The sequence below is a fragment of the Bactrocera tryoni genome, chromosome 3 (genome assembly GCF_016617805.1).
Source record: "Bactrocera tryoni isolate S06 chromosome 3, CSIRO_BtryS06_freeze2, whole genome shotgun sequence".
NCBI lineage: Eukaryota > Metazoa > Arthropoda > Insecta > Diptera > Tephritidae > Bactrocera > Bactrocera tryoni.
The window spans coordinates 67,862,295-67,879,228 of record NC_052501.1 but is presented as its reverse complement, the minus strand read 5'-3'; the positions used below and the strand labels follow the sequence as shown (position 1 = coordinate 67,879,228).

Sequence of the window (16,934 nt, the reverse complement as noted above, 5' to 3'; positions counted from 1 at the left end):
AATGTCTACGAGTGTAATGTTTAAAATATTATTAAATGTAGTTGGTGTTGGTGTAGTCCGCAGTGCACCGAACAAGCCGCTGAGAGCTTGTCTTTGGGCACGTTAGCAAAGTGTAGCCTTTCGAGCGCCGTCCACCAGACGAATACACCATATAACATTATTGGTTTGTTGAAAGTCCGCACCTTTTCCCTATAGCTCCTCCTCAGCAATATAAGACACTTGATGCCTACCTTACTTATTCCTCAATATTTGGTCTCCTTGAAACTTTCAATCAAGGCTTGTATTTCACCTTATCAACAGGTTGAAGACGTGAGCTTCCAAATGAGGGAATCCTTACCTCCTGATAAATAAAACTATTTACTTGGGTTGACAGAAGCATCGTCTATTCGCCAGTTTGATGCCACGTTGAAGTATCCTAAACTAGACTTATACTTATATAATAACAAAAAGGTTAATATTCCTTGAAAGCATTGAGAATATTTATAAAAAGAAGTCTTCAAGTATTGTAACTGAGCTAATGAAAAATGCTGTCAAGTTCATCTGGATAAACTTCGGAGGTCCTATGGTTACTTAGTACTGTTCTGTCCGCAGACGAATCGCCGATCCTTCTAGCATGACTACGCCCACTCCTCATATAACGGATATATTAAAAGCTACTACTTTTGTGCAATAACTCACTAAGAAAAGCACGCCCGACGCGCTTAATTCTACAGCAAATGAAGTGTTACATAGAAGTCGGGTGAAGGCATAACTTTGGGCAGCATCGACCAATTTCTTGCATCGAATTTTAATCACACCTGCTACCCTCATAGCATATTTCTTAATTCCATTTGATTCTTTCATTTTACAGTATATGTATGTATAAATTAAGCCTCAATGAAGTTATCGGAATACAGCTTTACAAAATTAGTGCCTTCGAGGTACATACATATGTCTAAAAATGTCCAATGACGAATCAAAACTTTTCAAGCCTCTAGATAACAGAATATCGGAACTTTGGGTACATTGTTTTTAACTCTTTTCGTAAATATCACTCACTCTGCGATATATTAATGAAATTATTGCAGTTATTTACTTTTCTAATATAAAGTTTTGCAACACCTGAAAATGCACTGACCCCGGCTTTGATCTTTCAAAATTCCAATTGTGTGAAATATTCTGTTATAACTTTTCTTACATATACATACGTATTATTACTCATATGTCAATAAGCTAATGCACTTCGATGGGTTTTCACGGAAATTATATTTCTGCTGCATCTGAAAGGTGGCGCCACACTACCGTTTTCCAGCAAAAAGTGTCAGCAAAATAGCGCTCCGAATTTCAAACGAATTAGAACAATGAACAAAGCATTAGCGATTCAATCTACCTTCCTACCTTCTTCCTAAGAAACTCAGATAAATTTGACGCAACAAGCATAACGCTGGGCCAAAGGCATTTACATAGGAATATTTCGAATGTAAGCAAAAAGGCACAGCAAATTCTGCTATTTAGATGCCGGTTTATTGAACCCTGTTTCCCTGTGAAATTATCGAATAACAGTTGTTATTAATTTTGATAATCAATTTTGTGGACATTGTACAAAATGTATAACTACATAAATACATATGTATATATACTTGTATGACTAACTCATTAGGGTGAGCCACAAAAAAAAAAATATATATATTTAGAAGAAATTTTATTTTTTTTATTTTTTTTTTATTTCCTTTTTTCAATTTTCAGAATTTTTTTAGCGAATTTATAGGTTGACCCATAAAAATATCCCAACAAGGATATTTTCTTAAATTATGTTTTTTTTCACTTTTATAAAGTTCTTAAATGTACGAGTTTTCGAAATGAAAAATACCCTTGGGGTAGAGCTTTTAGGAAGCTTTATGCTGTACAAGAATCCCTTTTTTATTTATATTTTGATTTTTTTTACTTTTCGAAGGCTTACCTATTTTTGAACTGAAAAAATATCCCTGTGTAGAATAGATGTGTAGGAAATTGTATGCTCTACAAGAATCCGTATGCAAAGGTATGCCAATTTATATATGTACATAATAGGTTGACTCATAAAAATATCCCTACAGGGAAATTTTCTAAAATTTAATTTTTTCACTTTTCTAAAATTTTTAAATGTACGAGTTTTCGAATTGAAAAAATACCATTGAGGTAGAGTTTTTAGAAAGTCTTATTCTCTACAAGAATCCATTTTTTTATTTATATTTTGATTTTTTCACTTTTCGAAAGCTTTTAAATGTACCAATTTTTGTACTGAAAAAATGTCCCTGTGTAGATTTTTTTTAAGAAATTTCATGCTCTACAAGAATTTGTATGCAAAGGTTCTCGAATTCATATACACATTAGGTTGACCCAAAAAAATATCCCAACAAGGAAATTTCCCTAAATTATATTTTTTTCACTTTTATAATGTTCTTAAATGTACGAGATTTCGAAATGAAAAATACCCTTGGGGTAGAGTTTTTAGGAAGTTTTATGCTGTACAAGAATCCCTTTTTTATTTATATTTTGATTTTTTTTACTTTTCGAAGGCTTTTAAATATACCTATTTTTGAACTGAAAAAATATCCCTGTGTAGAATAGATGTGTAGGAAATTGTATGCTCTACAAGAATCCGTATGCAAAGGTTTGCCAATTTATATATGTACATAATAGGTTGACTCATAAAAATATCCCTACAGGGAAATTTTCTTAAATTTAATTTTTTCACTTTTCTAAAGTTTTTACATGTACGAGTTTTCGAATTGAAAAAATACCATTGAGGTAGAGTTTTTAGGATGTTTTATTCTCTACAATAATCCATTTTTTTTATTTATATTTTGATTTTTTCACTTTTCGAAAGCATTTAAATGTACGAATTTTTGTACTGAAAAAATGATAGATTTTTTTTAGGAAATTTTATGCTCTTCAAGAATTTGTATGCAAAGGTTCTCGAATTTATATACACATTAGGTTGACCCAAAAAAATATACCTAGAAGGAAATTTATTTAATTCTTTCCACTGTTCAAAAATACGAATTTTTGATTTGAAAAAATAATCCCGAGGTAGATTTTTATGAAATCTAATGCTCTAAAATAATCCCTTACTCTAAATAGTTCAAAAGTTATTGTATTTTTAATAAAAATGAATTTTTACTTTATATATAAATGGAAAAATTTAATACACACCGAAACCTTTTAAAATTTGTAAAAAAAAAAATATTTCCTCACAGGAATATATTGCCCCCATTAACTCATAAATTCTATACGTAAACTTTTGGCTCAGCCTAATACATATTTATATACCCATATACTCAAATATATATTTGCTTTATCTAATAATGTTTTGAATTGGTCGAAAGTGAACGATAAGAATTGCAGCAACTGTGTACAAGCTCACGGCTGGTGGAGGGAGAAATTTCTCACACGTTTTGGCACAAATAAAAGTTTTCCTTAACAAAAACAGTAAAAAACACCCATGCAAATTATGAATATGCGTATATGTGAGTGCAGGCTGGGCGTGCGAACGTTTGCAGATTAGATTATTTTATCTGTCGTTGCTTTGTTTTTCGGGCTACCGAGTCTGTTGGGTTCGCTGCCACTGACTGTGGCTGATTCAGCGCTTAGTTCAATGCTCGAATTCGCGAAGTTTGAGTACTTTTATTATTTTCTACGTTTTAGCGGTCTTAACCACCTACGCTTATCAGTCATTTGCAGTTTTCACCCGTGGCTTCTCGGTTTTTTTTTGTTTGGCTGGTGCACTCTGTTCGCCGCAGCTTTTGCGTTATGGATGCGTTTATAAATATTCAGATCTTCTTATGAGTAACTGAAAACGAATTTTGGTTAAAAAGAATAACAATTGGTATTCGGTGGATTACAATCGAAAGTAAACGGTGTTTTCTAAGCTTACCACCTTGTATTTAAATAAAGATCTCACTTGAGTTAAATCAGGCCCTAAAGAGACCTAAGCGAAAACGGTGACTTAAGTTTTATAAAAACCTAACCGTTTCAACAGTAGTTGAGGTGCAAGGTTATTATGGTACCTTGAGTTCAATGCCTAGATTTAGTCCAATATCCAAACCATTGTTTTTTCGATATAAATGTGCCTCCCTGACATTTATTAGTTACTCGGAAACATCTTCAAACTTTTTTTTTAAAGAAAAACATAATCAAGGTATACATATATACGAATTCGTATCCCGCTTTTTCTAAATTAAGGGAAAAACCACCTCTGATCTCATACTTTTAGACATCAAGCTGAAATGAAACATCTAAGTTGAATAAAATGCGGCGCTTTGTCGTTTTGTTAATATCCAACTATAGGAGTTCTTCGTCTGGCTCCACAAAGGACTGAACATCTAACATCATAGTCAAAATGTGATCTATCCATGCTGAGGGACCTAACCTAACATGAGCTGAAAAGTTTTTAGTCTAACTTTGATTTCGATGTCCAATCGTTCCAACAACGCCCAGTAATATTATTTATCGACTGTTTGGCCATGTTTCAGGTAAGTGATGAAAGTAGTCCATTTGAATAGCATATATAACAAAACATATTTTTATGAAAGTGGAACCCTTAGAAAAATGGCTTTGACCGATTTCGTCTCTGAAATCCAACTGTTCCCTGATAATATGGAAGTAATATAGAGCTTCAATTTTGTTAGTATATTTGATACACAGGGCCGAAGTCCAGCCTGTTACCTATTATATAAAATATTGAGTTGTGCACTACAAGGTGTGTTTCAAAGAAAACAGGACTTTTTGAATCTAGCGCCCCCTGGTGGCGCCATCTGTATGTCGACTGGCGCGTTAGAATCTGCTATCTTTATCAATTGTCCGACATTTCATCGATTGGAAGTAAAGTTATTGCGTTTTAAGTGTCAGTATGCTAGTGATTTCAACGTTTTCAAAGGGGTCGTGAGGTGGGCATGTGGGCCAATCAAAATCCGTGATCACCGGAAATCCCATCGAAGCTGTGCGTGAATTCGTCAAAAATCCGCCGAAATTATCATTGAAAATCATGGAAATGGAATTGAACATCTTCTAAACATCGATTTATCGCATTTTGACCGAACGTTTAGGCTTACGAAAGGTGTGTGCAAGGTTTGCTCCGCACAATTTGACTGACGACCAAAAATTGCTCAGAATCCAACATTCTTGTGACGGATTATTTGACCAAAAATCACATTTTAACCATTAACCACTTCCAGTATTAACAAAAAAAATGCATTTTCCCATGAAAGGAAAGCGTTATGTAGACATAGAGACCATTCAAAAGGCTTGCACCGGCATATTGGTGGCCATACCGGCCAACGAGCTAAAACACTGGCTCGACATGCTTTTAGACCGTGCAAAAAGCTGTATTGAAGCAAAATGAGATTATTTTGATTAAAATAAATTAATTATGCCGAAAAAACAACTTTTTCTGGTTTAAGTCCTGTTTTCCTTGGAACACACCTTGTAAGTAATTTCGCTTAATGACAACAACAGATCTTTTTCCGCAACATCTTCACATTTAACTGCTTTACCCGTATATATTTGAACAGCTGAAATACTAAGGTTTGTTTGTTAAAAAATATTCTTAAATTTTTTGGAATAGTTTTTCTGTGGTACCCTTTCGAATATAGGTGACCGAAAACAGGATTTTCGACAAATTTTACTATTTCTCTCTCAAAAGAGCACAAATGCAGTTCAAACAAGGTTTATGTACGGACAAGATGTGTTGGCAGAACGCCAATGCCAAAATTGACTTGCAAAATATCGTTCCGGCAATTTCGATCTTGCGAGTGCAGCACGTTCTCGAAGGATTTTTGAAGCCGATGAGGATAAAATAAAGTCGTTGGTCTATTCAAATCGAATAACTAAAGAGAACGTTAACAAGAACATAAAACTTCTAAGATTAATTTCGAAGCTTGACATATAGGATTCTTATGTTCTTACAGAACGGAATTTGCTTCGCCGTAATAACGACTGTGATCTGCTTATCAAACGTCAAAGATGTGTTCCATTTTTGAAGCGCATTGTTACTGCCGAAGAAAAGTGATGATTATGAAAGATTATGATCTAAAAATAATGAACCACCTCAAGCCACTTCGAAGGCCAGTAGTGACCAAAACAAAGTTATGGTTTTTGTTTGTTGGAATTTCAAAGGGATCGTTTATCTTGAGCTTTTGCCCAACAATACCACGATTGAATCTGAAGTGTATTGTGATCAGCTGAACAAGCTGTGGCATGAACTCAAACAGATGGGGCCAGAAAAGGTGTAGTGTTTCAGCAGCATAATGCGAGAACTCATACAAGCTTGATGACTCATCAAAAGCTTTTGCAGCTTGAATAGGAACTGCTACTACACCCACCATATGCTCCAGACTTGGCACCTTCGGGCTATTACTTGTCCCGGTCTCTACAAAATTTTTAGGATGAGAGAAACTTTATCTCAATTTAGGATGTCAGAAACCTGACTGGTTCTTGTCTGCAAGCATAAAATGTTTTAAACAATAAAAATATCGGGCTTAAATTGCTTTGAAAAAAAAAAAAGAAATTACTTTGTAGACGACCCAAAATAGTACCGAAATCAAGCGCCGTTCTGTGCGTAATTTCCTCGATTAAAAAAGTATACAGAACATTCCTATAACAAACTTTGCAGACACTTCGAAATATTTCATAAAAAGTTCAGGGTTTCATATTTTTAGTTTATCTAATGTTGCCGCAAGTCCTTAAGCACTTCTTGCTTTATTACTCGCAATCAATTTTTTATGTACTTCCTAGCCTTTTTGAATCTGGTTTTTGTATACCTTCTTCTGCTGAATCGACCTTTTGGCGTATCCCTGACACTGTAGTACGAGGGCTGCTATATATGTATATTCTGGCCTAGGACAACACTAAGTGTTGCCTGGTGCAATCTAACATTTCCATTGGAAAGTTTGACATTTTTTAGCATAACATCACTCTGAACGTTTTGTCATTTAAAATCGTGAATTGTTTTATTTACTGGGAATTAAAAGATTCATCTCGGCCAAAAAATGGAATTAACTCGTGAACATTTTCGTGCTATCATTTTTCACAATTTTCGACGTGGATTATCACGACAAGAGTGCATCAATGAACTAAAATCTTTGTATGGCTATGAAGCACCATCCTATAGCACTGTGAAAAACTGGTACAACGAATTCAATCGTGGCCAACGCTCGCTCAAAGACAAATTCCGTGAAGGCCGTCCAAAAACAGCCGTTGTGCCAGAAAACATCGATGCCGTACGTGAACTGATAATGCAAGACCGTCATGTAACACACCTTCAGATAGAGGCATGCCTCTGCATTTCTCCCACCAGCATACATTCGATATTGCATGAACACCTGGCCGTAAAAAAGGTTTGTTCTCGTTGGATCCCGCACAATTTGACAATCGCTCAAAAAAAGGCTCGTGTGGATTGGTGTAAAGAAATGCTGAAAAAATACGATCGCGGTGCTTCAAAAGAATCATGGATCTATGCGTATGAGCCCGAAACAAAAAGCAGCAATCGACAGAGCTATAAAAAAAGTAAAAAAATCAATAAGGAATATTACCTGCGAGTTATGCGCAATTTGCGCGAAGCAATCCGCCAGAAAATGGAAGAACAGAATTGGCTTGCACCACGAAACCCTGCTCACACATAATAAAAAATAAAACAAAACTTGACTTTTCTTGTTCCCAAACTGAAGACCAGGAGACGTTACGTTTCTTGATGAATGAAGAAGATAAAAAAATAATTTTTTGAAATGCTTCGAAAATTTTAAAAAAAAAATCCATTTTCGTTGATAAATATGCCTATTTACATTATTAGGCCAGAAATATACATATATAGCAACCTACCTATTACACAATATTGTGCAATTTTTACTTCAATAAAAAAGTACCCCGCACACCTCTTCTTTATGTCCAGCTAATGTTATCAATATGGTTTTTCTTTGTTATATGTTTTCCAATAATTTTCGCAATCCTTCATATGAAATCATCATACCATAATTACTCAATTTGTATACTCTCTATCAGGCAATACTTTACGAGTATCAATACCATTGCGAAACTTGGAGTCATTACAAAATGTGTACCAGGAAGAAAACTCCTGAGTGCACGATTACAAAAAGATACACCTTTGTGTAATTACAAATGGCATTTCAACATAGAATGATGTGTCCATTGATTTTTATGCAATGTTTTAATGAAGGGAAAAAGTATTTTTTATACTCACGCGCAGCTCATTTGGTGAGGGTGTGTCACTACGTTTATGATGGAGTTTGATTCTTGCCGTCCGATTCATTTAACAGAGTATATATTAGTTGATAAAAGTCAGTCGGAAAACACTATATAGGATATATTTGAATTAGTGAAGATCTGGTCTGATTACTTTAAATTTTGACCTTTATCAAGTATTCTCAAGAACATGTCCACATATGCGGTAAAAGAGGGCTTGGAAAGATATCGATCATTTTTGGATTTTAACAGGCATTCTTTTTTGTAAAGTTCTATTCAAAAAACTTCTTTGAGGCTTGATTTATATACTGTAATTTAAAACTTTCAGATGAAATTTAAAATATCGTGTGAAACATTTTAAGAAATTGTGCAATTCTCTATTTCGATGCTTTACCTCTTGCCATCTTTCGGGCAAGAAATTGATTCAACGCTTATAAAATGTTTGATTCTTGTAGGCAAAAACCAGGTGTAATTTGGTTTCGACGTCTTGAATTGATGTGAAGGTCTTCCCAGCGAAAAAATTTTCAGCGGCCGGAACAATCAACAGTTCGAAGGGGGCAAGTCTGGGAATATGTTGGGTGTGGTAGGACTTCTCATACAAGCTGCAAAAGACTCCGCGAGTCATCAAACTTGCATGAGGTTTCGCATTACTATGGTGGGAGACTACGCCCTTTCCATGGGTCAATTCTGGCCTCTACTGTTTGCGTGCTTCAATCATTTTATGAAGCTGAATTAATCGGGTATTGAGTTGATTCAATCTTTTTAGACCATTCTTGTAAACTTTTCGTCGACAATTACAATGTGCCTCAAAAATGGATCACTTCTTCGACGTTTAAAGGTGAATCGTTAAGGTTGCGAAGAAAATTTCGTTCCGTGGAACGAAAAGGAACCCATATGTCAGGCTTCGAAATTAATTCTAAACACTTCATGTGCTTGTGAACGGTCGCGGTAGACAAATTTAATTTTTTGGTAATTTCTCGAGTTGTTATTCGGCGATTTTCATCCACCGACGACATTTTTTGTTGACTTCTGTTTCAAGAGTCTTTCCAAGACGCGGTGCATCCTCAAGTTCGAAGTTGCCGGAACAAAATTATTGAAACCAATTTTGGCATTGGCGTTCGGTCAATCCATCTTCTCCGTACATAAACATTCTTGAACTGTATTTTTACAATTTCGATAGTGAAATAGTGAAATATACTGAAGTACGGCTTTCGATCTTCCATCTTTGATAGGGCACCAACAAAAAATATTCCAAAAAATTTAAAAATATTTTTTGTATCAGCAGTTCAAATATATAATGGTAATTCGGTGAAGTTGGCTGTCATCAAATGAAATTACTTAGTGAACGACCCAATATTTGAGATTAATTGGGGTAGTCGTATTTGGGGTGAGTGTTTCATCTAGAAGGAGGCGGTGCTATGCTCCTTGTCAAGTACTAGTAAGAATTGTTTTCAGCAAGTGTTGTTATTTTGTAAGTTAGGTGAGACATGGTGTGTGAGATGCATTGAACCTATTAGGGATCAGGGTCACTCCCGGCTTTCAAAAACATTGAAACGCTGCTCCATACCTTGCAATATATTTTATTGACGTTTATGCACTGGGTGACATGTGCCCAGAAAAATCCCATGAAATAGAGAGATTTTGCTTTTGTACGATTACGATTCAAGGACATTTTCTGTCACTTCTTTCTTAATATTCAAAATAAAAATTTGGTACAATAATTATCTTGTAGTAAATATAGACGTACACAGTTCACACGATATTAAAAAAGATAGCATAAACTCGCACACTTTCAGTCAACGCTACAACAAAAAGCGGCAGAGCAACACTTATTAACAATCAGCTGATAACGGCACTCACGAGTTACGTCTGCTACCAAGCATAGTACTCCACCCCACATCCGCCTACTTATCAAAACAAGTTGCAAAGCGTAAACAGAGAGCAATCGACAGCGTCCACGACAACTGAGTTGGCGTCGAAATCGAAACTAACGCCAACGCGTATCTCCGAATCGGAAATGAAAGCGAGAGTGGCATGAATCTCGATCGTGTTTGTGTATATGCACACACATACACACAAATATGCAATGTTGTTGTTGCTAGCTTGGGGCTCGTTTTGGTGAGCTTATATATCTAGCATGCTCGTGTATGTATGTATATGTATGTGTACAAATAGTACCGTTAGAATACGAATGTAGTAGAGAGTGCAGAAAATTAAACTACGGAAATGCGATGGCATGACGTCACAAAGAGAGAGAGAGAGAGAGAGGTAGAAACAGAACTAGTTGTAACAAAGTCAAAATGCTATGCAATTCGATAGCGGAAATACAAGAATATTGATTTGGGAAATTATTTATTAAAACTTTCTAGTGTTACGAGGACGTGTAGGTAAGTATGAATACTCTCTGCCTATTTTCCCCTCTTATTATGGAAAATATTACTCTAAAAATATGTATGTACTTAGAGAATCGTGACCAAGTCCGATTTGCTAACTTATCAACGTGCGATCAAATGAAAGTCTTACCTTTCAGAAAAATGTATTTCAAAATATCATGTCAGATCTCAGGCTCAATAGCGCATATCTGTTCGGAAAACTCGGTACTCGAAGATTTGTTAAACCCATATTAATAATAAACCCCTTGAAATGATTGACAAACTCGTTTCCCCAACTCTTACCCAGCCGACGTGTAGTCAGTAATCTGCATAAAAGCGGAATTTGTTGAGCCATCGAAGTCAAGAGAGTTTTCTATGCGTCGACCCTAATATAGCCTAAGAAGAGGAACTAAAAATTGAAATGTAGAGAAAGACAGAGAGTTTATTACAATATATAAAAAGAGGTTTTGAGAGTGTAATATTTATTAGGAGCAGTTCTCTTAGGGAAGTATTTTAGTCTAGAAATGAAAAAATTGATTTTTTTCTATTTTCAAAATTTGAGTATTCAAAAATATGTCTACAAGAGGAGTTTTGAAAATCCAATTATTTTTGGAGATATAGCTATTTTGCTGACCCGACATCCAAACTAGTTCGACCGGAACTGAAACTTTAAACGTGTTTTCTTCGAAACTTTCATTTTCAAAACAATCCACGTTTTCTCAGGTTCAATTCGATCGATTTACCTGAAATTTTTTGAGAGTCTTCTTTATAGACTTATCTCTGTCTGGAACTATTCCTATCCCCAAATTGTTAATTTTTGAGGCAGCCAAATAAATATACTTTGATAGAATTTAATAAAACGGGTGATTTAAGTAGAGGTACTTTTTTCAATAGCCTTTGTTTGACAGATCACGCGTGAGTTCGACCATCCCAACAGCGTTTTCGAGCCAAATTTTTTTAGCTATGGAGTGGCTCAATGGGCAAAATTGGCGCATTTGGAACGAATAGCAACCAGAAGAGATTCAAGAGCTGCTATTTCACCCAGGTGTGTTTTGTGGGCCGGTCGAACATCGGATTTATTGAACGAACACTTCAGTGAGCAGATAATTACACGTTTTGGGTGGGTCGATTGGCCAGCAAGATCGTGAAATATCATACTGTTAGGCATTTTCTTGTGAAGGTATGTATGGTCTAAGGCCTATGCGGAAAATATCGCTTCGATTCAGGCCTTGGAGCAGAGTATCACGCCTGTCATTCGTCAGTTACCAGTCGAAATGCTCGAACGAGTCATTGAAAATTGGACTCAGAATATGGACCATATGAGACATAGCCGCGGCCAACATTTGAAATAGATAATTTTCAAAAATTTAATGACACAGAATGTTCTTTCGAAGAATAATAATCATTACCCATTAAATTTGAACTTTCTGTGTTTTTTTAAGTAGAGAACCTCGAAATGGATTCCGCTTTATTTCAATAATTGGTGATTGATTTTCAAAAAGTTTCGGTTCCCTTCATCCAGTTGCTGAAGTGGTAGCGAACTAACTACCTAACTATCAAAATATTGACTAAACAACAATAATGAACCCAGTACTTTGACTAGAGACTAGCTGGTAAATCCAATACAACCGGCTCTCCAAAGCTCTCTATGACGTATGCTTACTTTGTGATATCCACAAATAGAAAACAGTAAAAAATTCACTGATAGTGTTGTTGAGGGCATGGCAAGCGGCCAGCTGAACGACTAGCCAAACAAACAGCAAGCAGGCGAACTGCATTCCATAAATGAGAGCGAAAGTGATTTTGGGCACACTGAGAGTGTGCCGTACACAACGCGCCTCACGAAGCGGACGATAGTGGCGGACTGTAACTGACTGAGAGAGCCCCCCTTTGTACTGGCGACGGGGGATCCACAGGTAGTTGCAGCGGCTACAGCAATGCAGTAATTTGCTTACAAAAGCACACGCGTTTCAGCGTGGGATAGGGGGTACTGTGCCTTCGGTTTTGTGTGCCATATTCGTATGCGGGAATACATATGTATGTAATTATGTATGTGGCTTCTGTGTTTTACGATCAGTCTGTATGAGTGGTGTATTTGTGTATACAGACTCGTGTGTAGGTTTGTAAGTTTCGGCAACTTCTTTGGGACTGGCGAAGATTTCTTTTTACAATTTACTTGTGTGTATGACTTTCCCGTTTCGCTTTGATACTCTTTCTTCGGAGTGTGTGTTTTTTCGGCTGTTGGCGGGAATTACAACGACGAATTGCAGTTCAAAATTTAGTTACAATTTACCAATTGTGGCGCTAAGACGTGTTGAACGCTTCGTACGTATTCACACTAGATACCATCGTTGCGAGGCAAGTAACTGCGTTAGCAATTAAAAAAGAAGCCGAGCGTTTTTTGGGCGTAACTATTTGCTCGTGGAGCTTGTAAAGTGCTGAGAACGTGTTTCCAACAGCCAGAGCTGGCGAGCTTCCCCGCGCATACGTCATTCGTCATTGCATAAACGACGTCACTGTGGTTTTGTGTGCGCGAGTGGTTAGCGGTCGGGTGATTCGGTTACTTGGTCGGTGGTTGTATAGCTGGCTAGGCTGTGTGCGCTTTGTTTTTCGGCGGTTTGCGTTTTTTGTGTTGCGCGCTAGCGTAGTGCGACAGTGTGCAGTCGCTGCGGTAAGCTTACGAAGACATCTTCGTCATTATTGGGCCAAAACGAAGACGCTGAAGACTTGTCAAAGAGTCATTACAGCGCTGCAGACGCAGTAGTAGCAGCAGCAACAGCGGCGATAAAGGCAAGTGAGTGAGTTGGTTAGTTGGTTACACTCGCGAGCGGATGCGGACGCGCACGTCGTATAAGTGGAAAATATAAAATCGGTTGCATCATTTGTGAAACACTTCAGTCAACCGAGGAAGGTTGTTGAGTAAAAGTGACGCCGCGCGCGATATTCCAGTTGAAGACAGCCGCCTGTAATGACAATAACGCAAGACAGTTACAAATTTTGAAAACAACAAAGTACACAAAAAATATTAAAAAACAAAAATAAATAAAAAGTTGACTAACATTTATCTATAGAATTAAAAAGGCGCTTAAAAAAATTGTGCGAATTTTGAATTACCAAAAACAAAAAAAAAAAACATTTGTGGGACAACACGTGATCTGTGAAAGCTTAAAAAACATTAAAAAAAATATTTTTAAAAAATTTTTATGAAAGCTGTGAATGCAAAAATAAAAAAGTTGTTTATTTGAAAATATTTGATGTTCGTGAAAATACAAAAACAACATCGAAATTTAAAAAAATAATTTCAAAAATTGTAATTTAAGGAATAATTGAAAAAAATCAAATTTAAAAAACAATTTAAACAAGTTAAAAAATAAAAAATTTGATTTTCGTGAAAATAAATACAAAAACAAACTTGAAAAATAATTTAAAAAATTACTAAAATTAATTCAAATTACAAAAAAAAAAACATATTAAAAACATTGTTAAAAAATAAAATTTAAAAAATAATTTTAAAAATTGTGGATTAAAATATAATTTAAAAATTATTAAAAAATTAAATTTCAAAAATAATTCTAAATTAAAAAATAATTTAAAAACAATTTAAAGAATACAACTTTAAAAAATAGTTTAAAAAAATTAAAAACATATTGGAACCTTAAAAAAATTTCGAAATTTAAACAAAAAACATTTAAATTTTAAATTAAACTAAAAAATAAATTTTAAAGTTAAAAAAATTGCAAAATTAAAAGAAAAAAATTTAAAAATAGAATGCAATATTTATTAAAAATTTTAACAAAAAATACTTAAGAAAAATTTATAAAATTAAAATAAAACAAATTTAACTAAACAGCTGACTGCTAATAAATTTGAAAAATATGCTACAAAATAATTTAACGAAAATTTTAGTATAAAATATAAAAAATGTATGTTAACAAACAAAAAGTTATTTAAAAAATAATGGAGAACAATTAAAGTAAAAATAATTAAAAAAATTAATTTACAATAAAATTTTAGAAATACTAAAAAAAGTTCATTGAGAATATAAACAAAAAATTTTAATTAGAAAAAATAATTAAGAAAAAAAAAAAAAAATTAATTTAAAAATAATTAAGAAAAATTAAAAAAAAATTAATTTAAAAAATAATTAAGAAAAATTAAAAAAAAATGTAATTTAAAAAATAATTAAGACAATTTAACACAAAAAATTTAAATAATAAAACAATTAAGAAAAATTAAGAAACATTAAAAAAATTAATATAAAAAATTAACTGTGTGACAACATTTATAAAAAAAATCCAAAGATTTTACCTCAGATAAGAAGTGGATAAGAGCATAAAAGCCAAAAGAACTTTTATACACAAAATAAAAAAAAATATGTTTATGAATGTATATATTTTAAAAATACGGGATAACTAAAATGAAAATCATCTAATATTTAAGAAATCATAAATGAGACAAACTTTGAAAAAAAGAAAAAATAATAACTTTTTTCCTAAATTAACTTTAAATGTGAACAACTTTTGCAAAAGAAGTAAAAAACAATAACTGTAAGCAGTGCAATCGCTGAAATGTGTTAAGTTTTGCCACGCCCCCCCAAACAATTTGTGCAATAACAGTTTAACTAAACCTTAGCCCCCTTCAACTCGCAAGCCAAAGGCAGTCAGTATAAACAGCAAACATTTTGCCCTCATTTGCACAATTAAAAATGCTCAATATGGAGTCACCACAGATGTACGACACCGTGCAGACGCTCTCCCAGCTGGACCTCAAAAAGCAGCCACCGCCCCAACAGGCCATCATCGGCCAGATCACGCTGACGGCCATGTCCAGCGGCCAGCAGCAGCAGCAAAACAACAACGTTGCAAACAATATTAACAACAACAACAATCCAAACAACAACAACGGCACCGATGCCAACAACAACAACAGCAATAATGTTGGCAATTTGGCTGCTGCCGCAGCTGTTGCTGCACAACAACAACAAAACGCTGGACTGGTGGTCAAACAACATGCGGTGCATCAAATGCAGCATGCCGCCGCCGCGCTCAACAACAACAATAATGCCTCCGCCATTAATGCGAATGTGAATAATGTGAATAATTTGCTGCAAAAACAAATGCTACAACAGTACACACAATCCGATTTGGATGAGTTGACCGCGCAGGAGATCACTTTGGATCTGCAACATCTGATCGACGACCAGTTTCGCGAGCAGGAGGGTTTGGGCATCTTCAGCGATATGGTCACCAGTCCGGGCGGCTTGTCGGCCACGCTGCCGCCCAACGGCATGGTTAGTGCCGCGGCAAAGGTGCTGCAACAACATCAGCTACAACAACAAACGTTACGCACACAACAACACAACTATGGACGCAGCGCCTTGGCGTACATGCCGCAAGCGGTGCACTCGGGCGCAGCCTACAGCAACAATTCCAGTGATGAGAACTCGTCGGTGGGTTCGGACTCGTCCACCATCAAAGAGGAACCCATCGATCCGGAATATCGCCGTCATCTGCAAGAAACCAATGCCAATAATGCAGCAGCCGCCGCTTTCATAACAAATAGTGGCGCCAACGGGCTCTACAATCCGTATCAGACGGCGGCCAGCAATGGGCCGGTGGGCAATAACGGCGGCATGAGCAATGGCGTCGGCGGCGGTGCGCCCAACTTCACCAATCTGACCTCAGCCAATGTGTTGGCACATCACTCCGTGAATTTACCGCATTTGGCGGCCGGCGCACATCTACTCAAACACCACAACAAACAGCTGCACCATCAACGCAAATCTTCGCTGAAACATGTCGATAAGGGCAGCGAAGAGTATCGTCGGCGACGCGAACGCAACAATATAGCGGTGCGAAAGTCGCGCGAGAAGGCCAAGGTGCGCTCACGCGAAGTGGAGGAGCGCGTCAAGACGTTGCTCAAGGAGAAGGAGGCGCTGCTGCGTCAACTGCAGGAGATGACCAACGAAATCCAGTTACACAAGCAGATCTACATGCAGCTGATGAATCATGCGAATCCAGAAGTGAGTCGCGTGTGCCGCAGTTTCCTCAACACCAACGATCATGGGCTTTAGAAGCGCCCACAGGACGATGGCGCGCTTGAAGCTGCCAGCCAACAGCTGGAGAGCTGGCTTCGCTTCGCTGGCTGCGCTTCGAGTCGTATCGTGCGGCGTACGTGCGTTCGCGTGCGTGATCTTCGTAATATATGTAAATAAGTGTGTGTATTGTAGTAGCTTGCATGAATCTTTGTATGTGTGTGTGTTGCGTGGTAGTTAATTTTTCGAGCAGCAACCTTATCGCTGTGCGCTTATGAAATATTAAATAAATTATAGTTAAGTTCTAAGTT

The 16,934-nt window shown here is 36.1% G+C and overlaps 1 protein-coding gene across 1 annotated transcript; it reads left to right on the top strand.

The window, feature by feature from the left end:
- Window positions 1-15,119: 15,119 nt before the first annotated feature.
- On the top strand, window positions 15,120-16,671 carry LOC120772053 (CCAAT/enhancer-binding protein). Its single transcript, XM_040100430.1, is given in 3 exon segments — window positions 15,120-15,462; window positions 15,465-15,519; window positions 15,560-16,671. Coding segments are annotated over 3 exon segments (1,326 nt in total). The 5' UTR covers window positions 15,120-15,294; the 3' UTR covers window positions 16,663-16,671.
- Window positions 16,672-16,934: the final 263 nt, after the last annotated feature.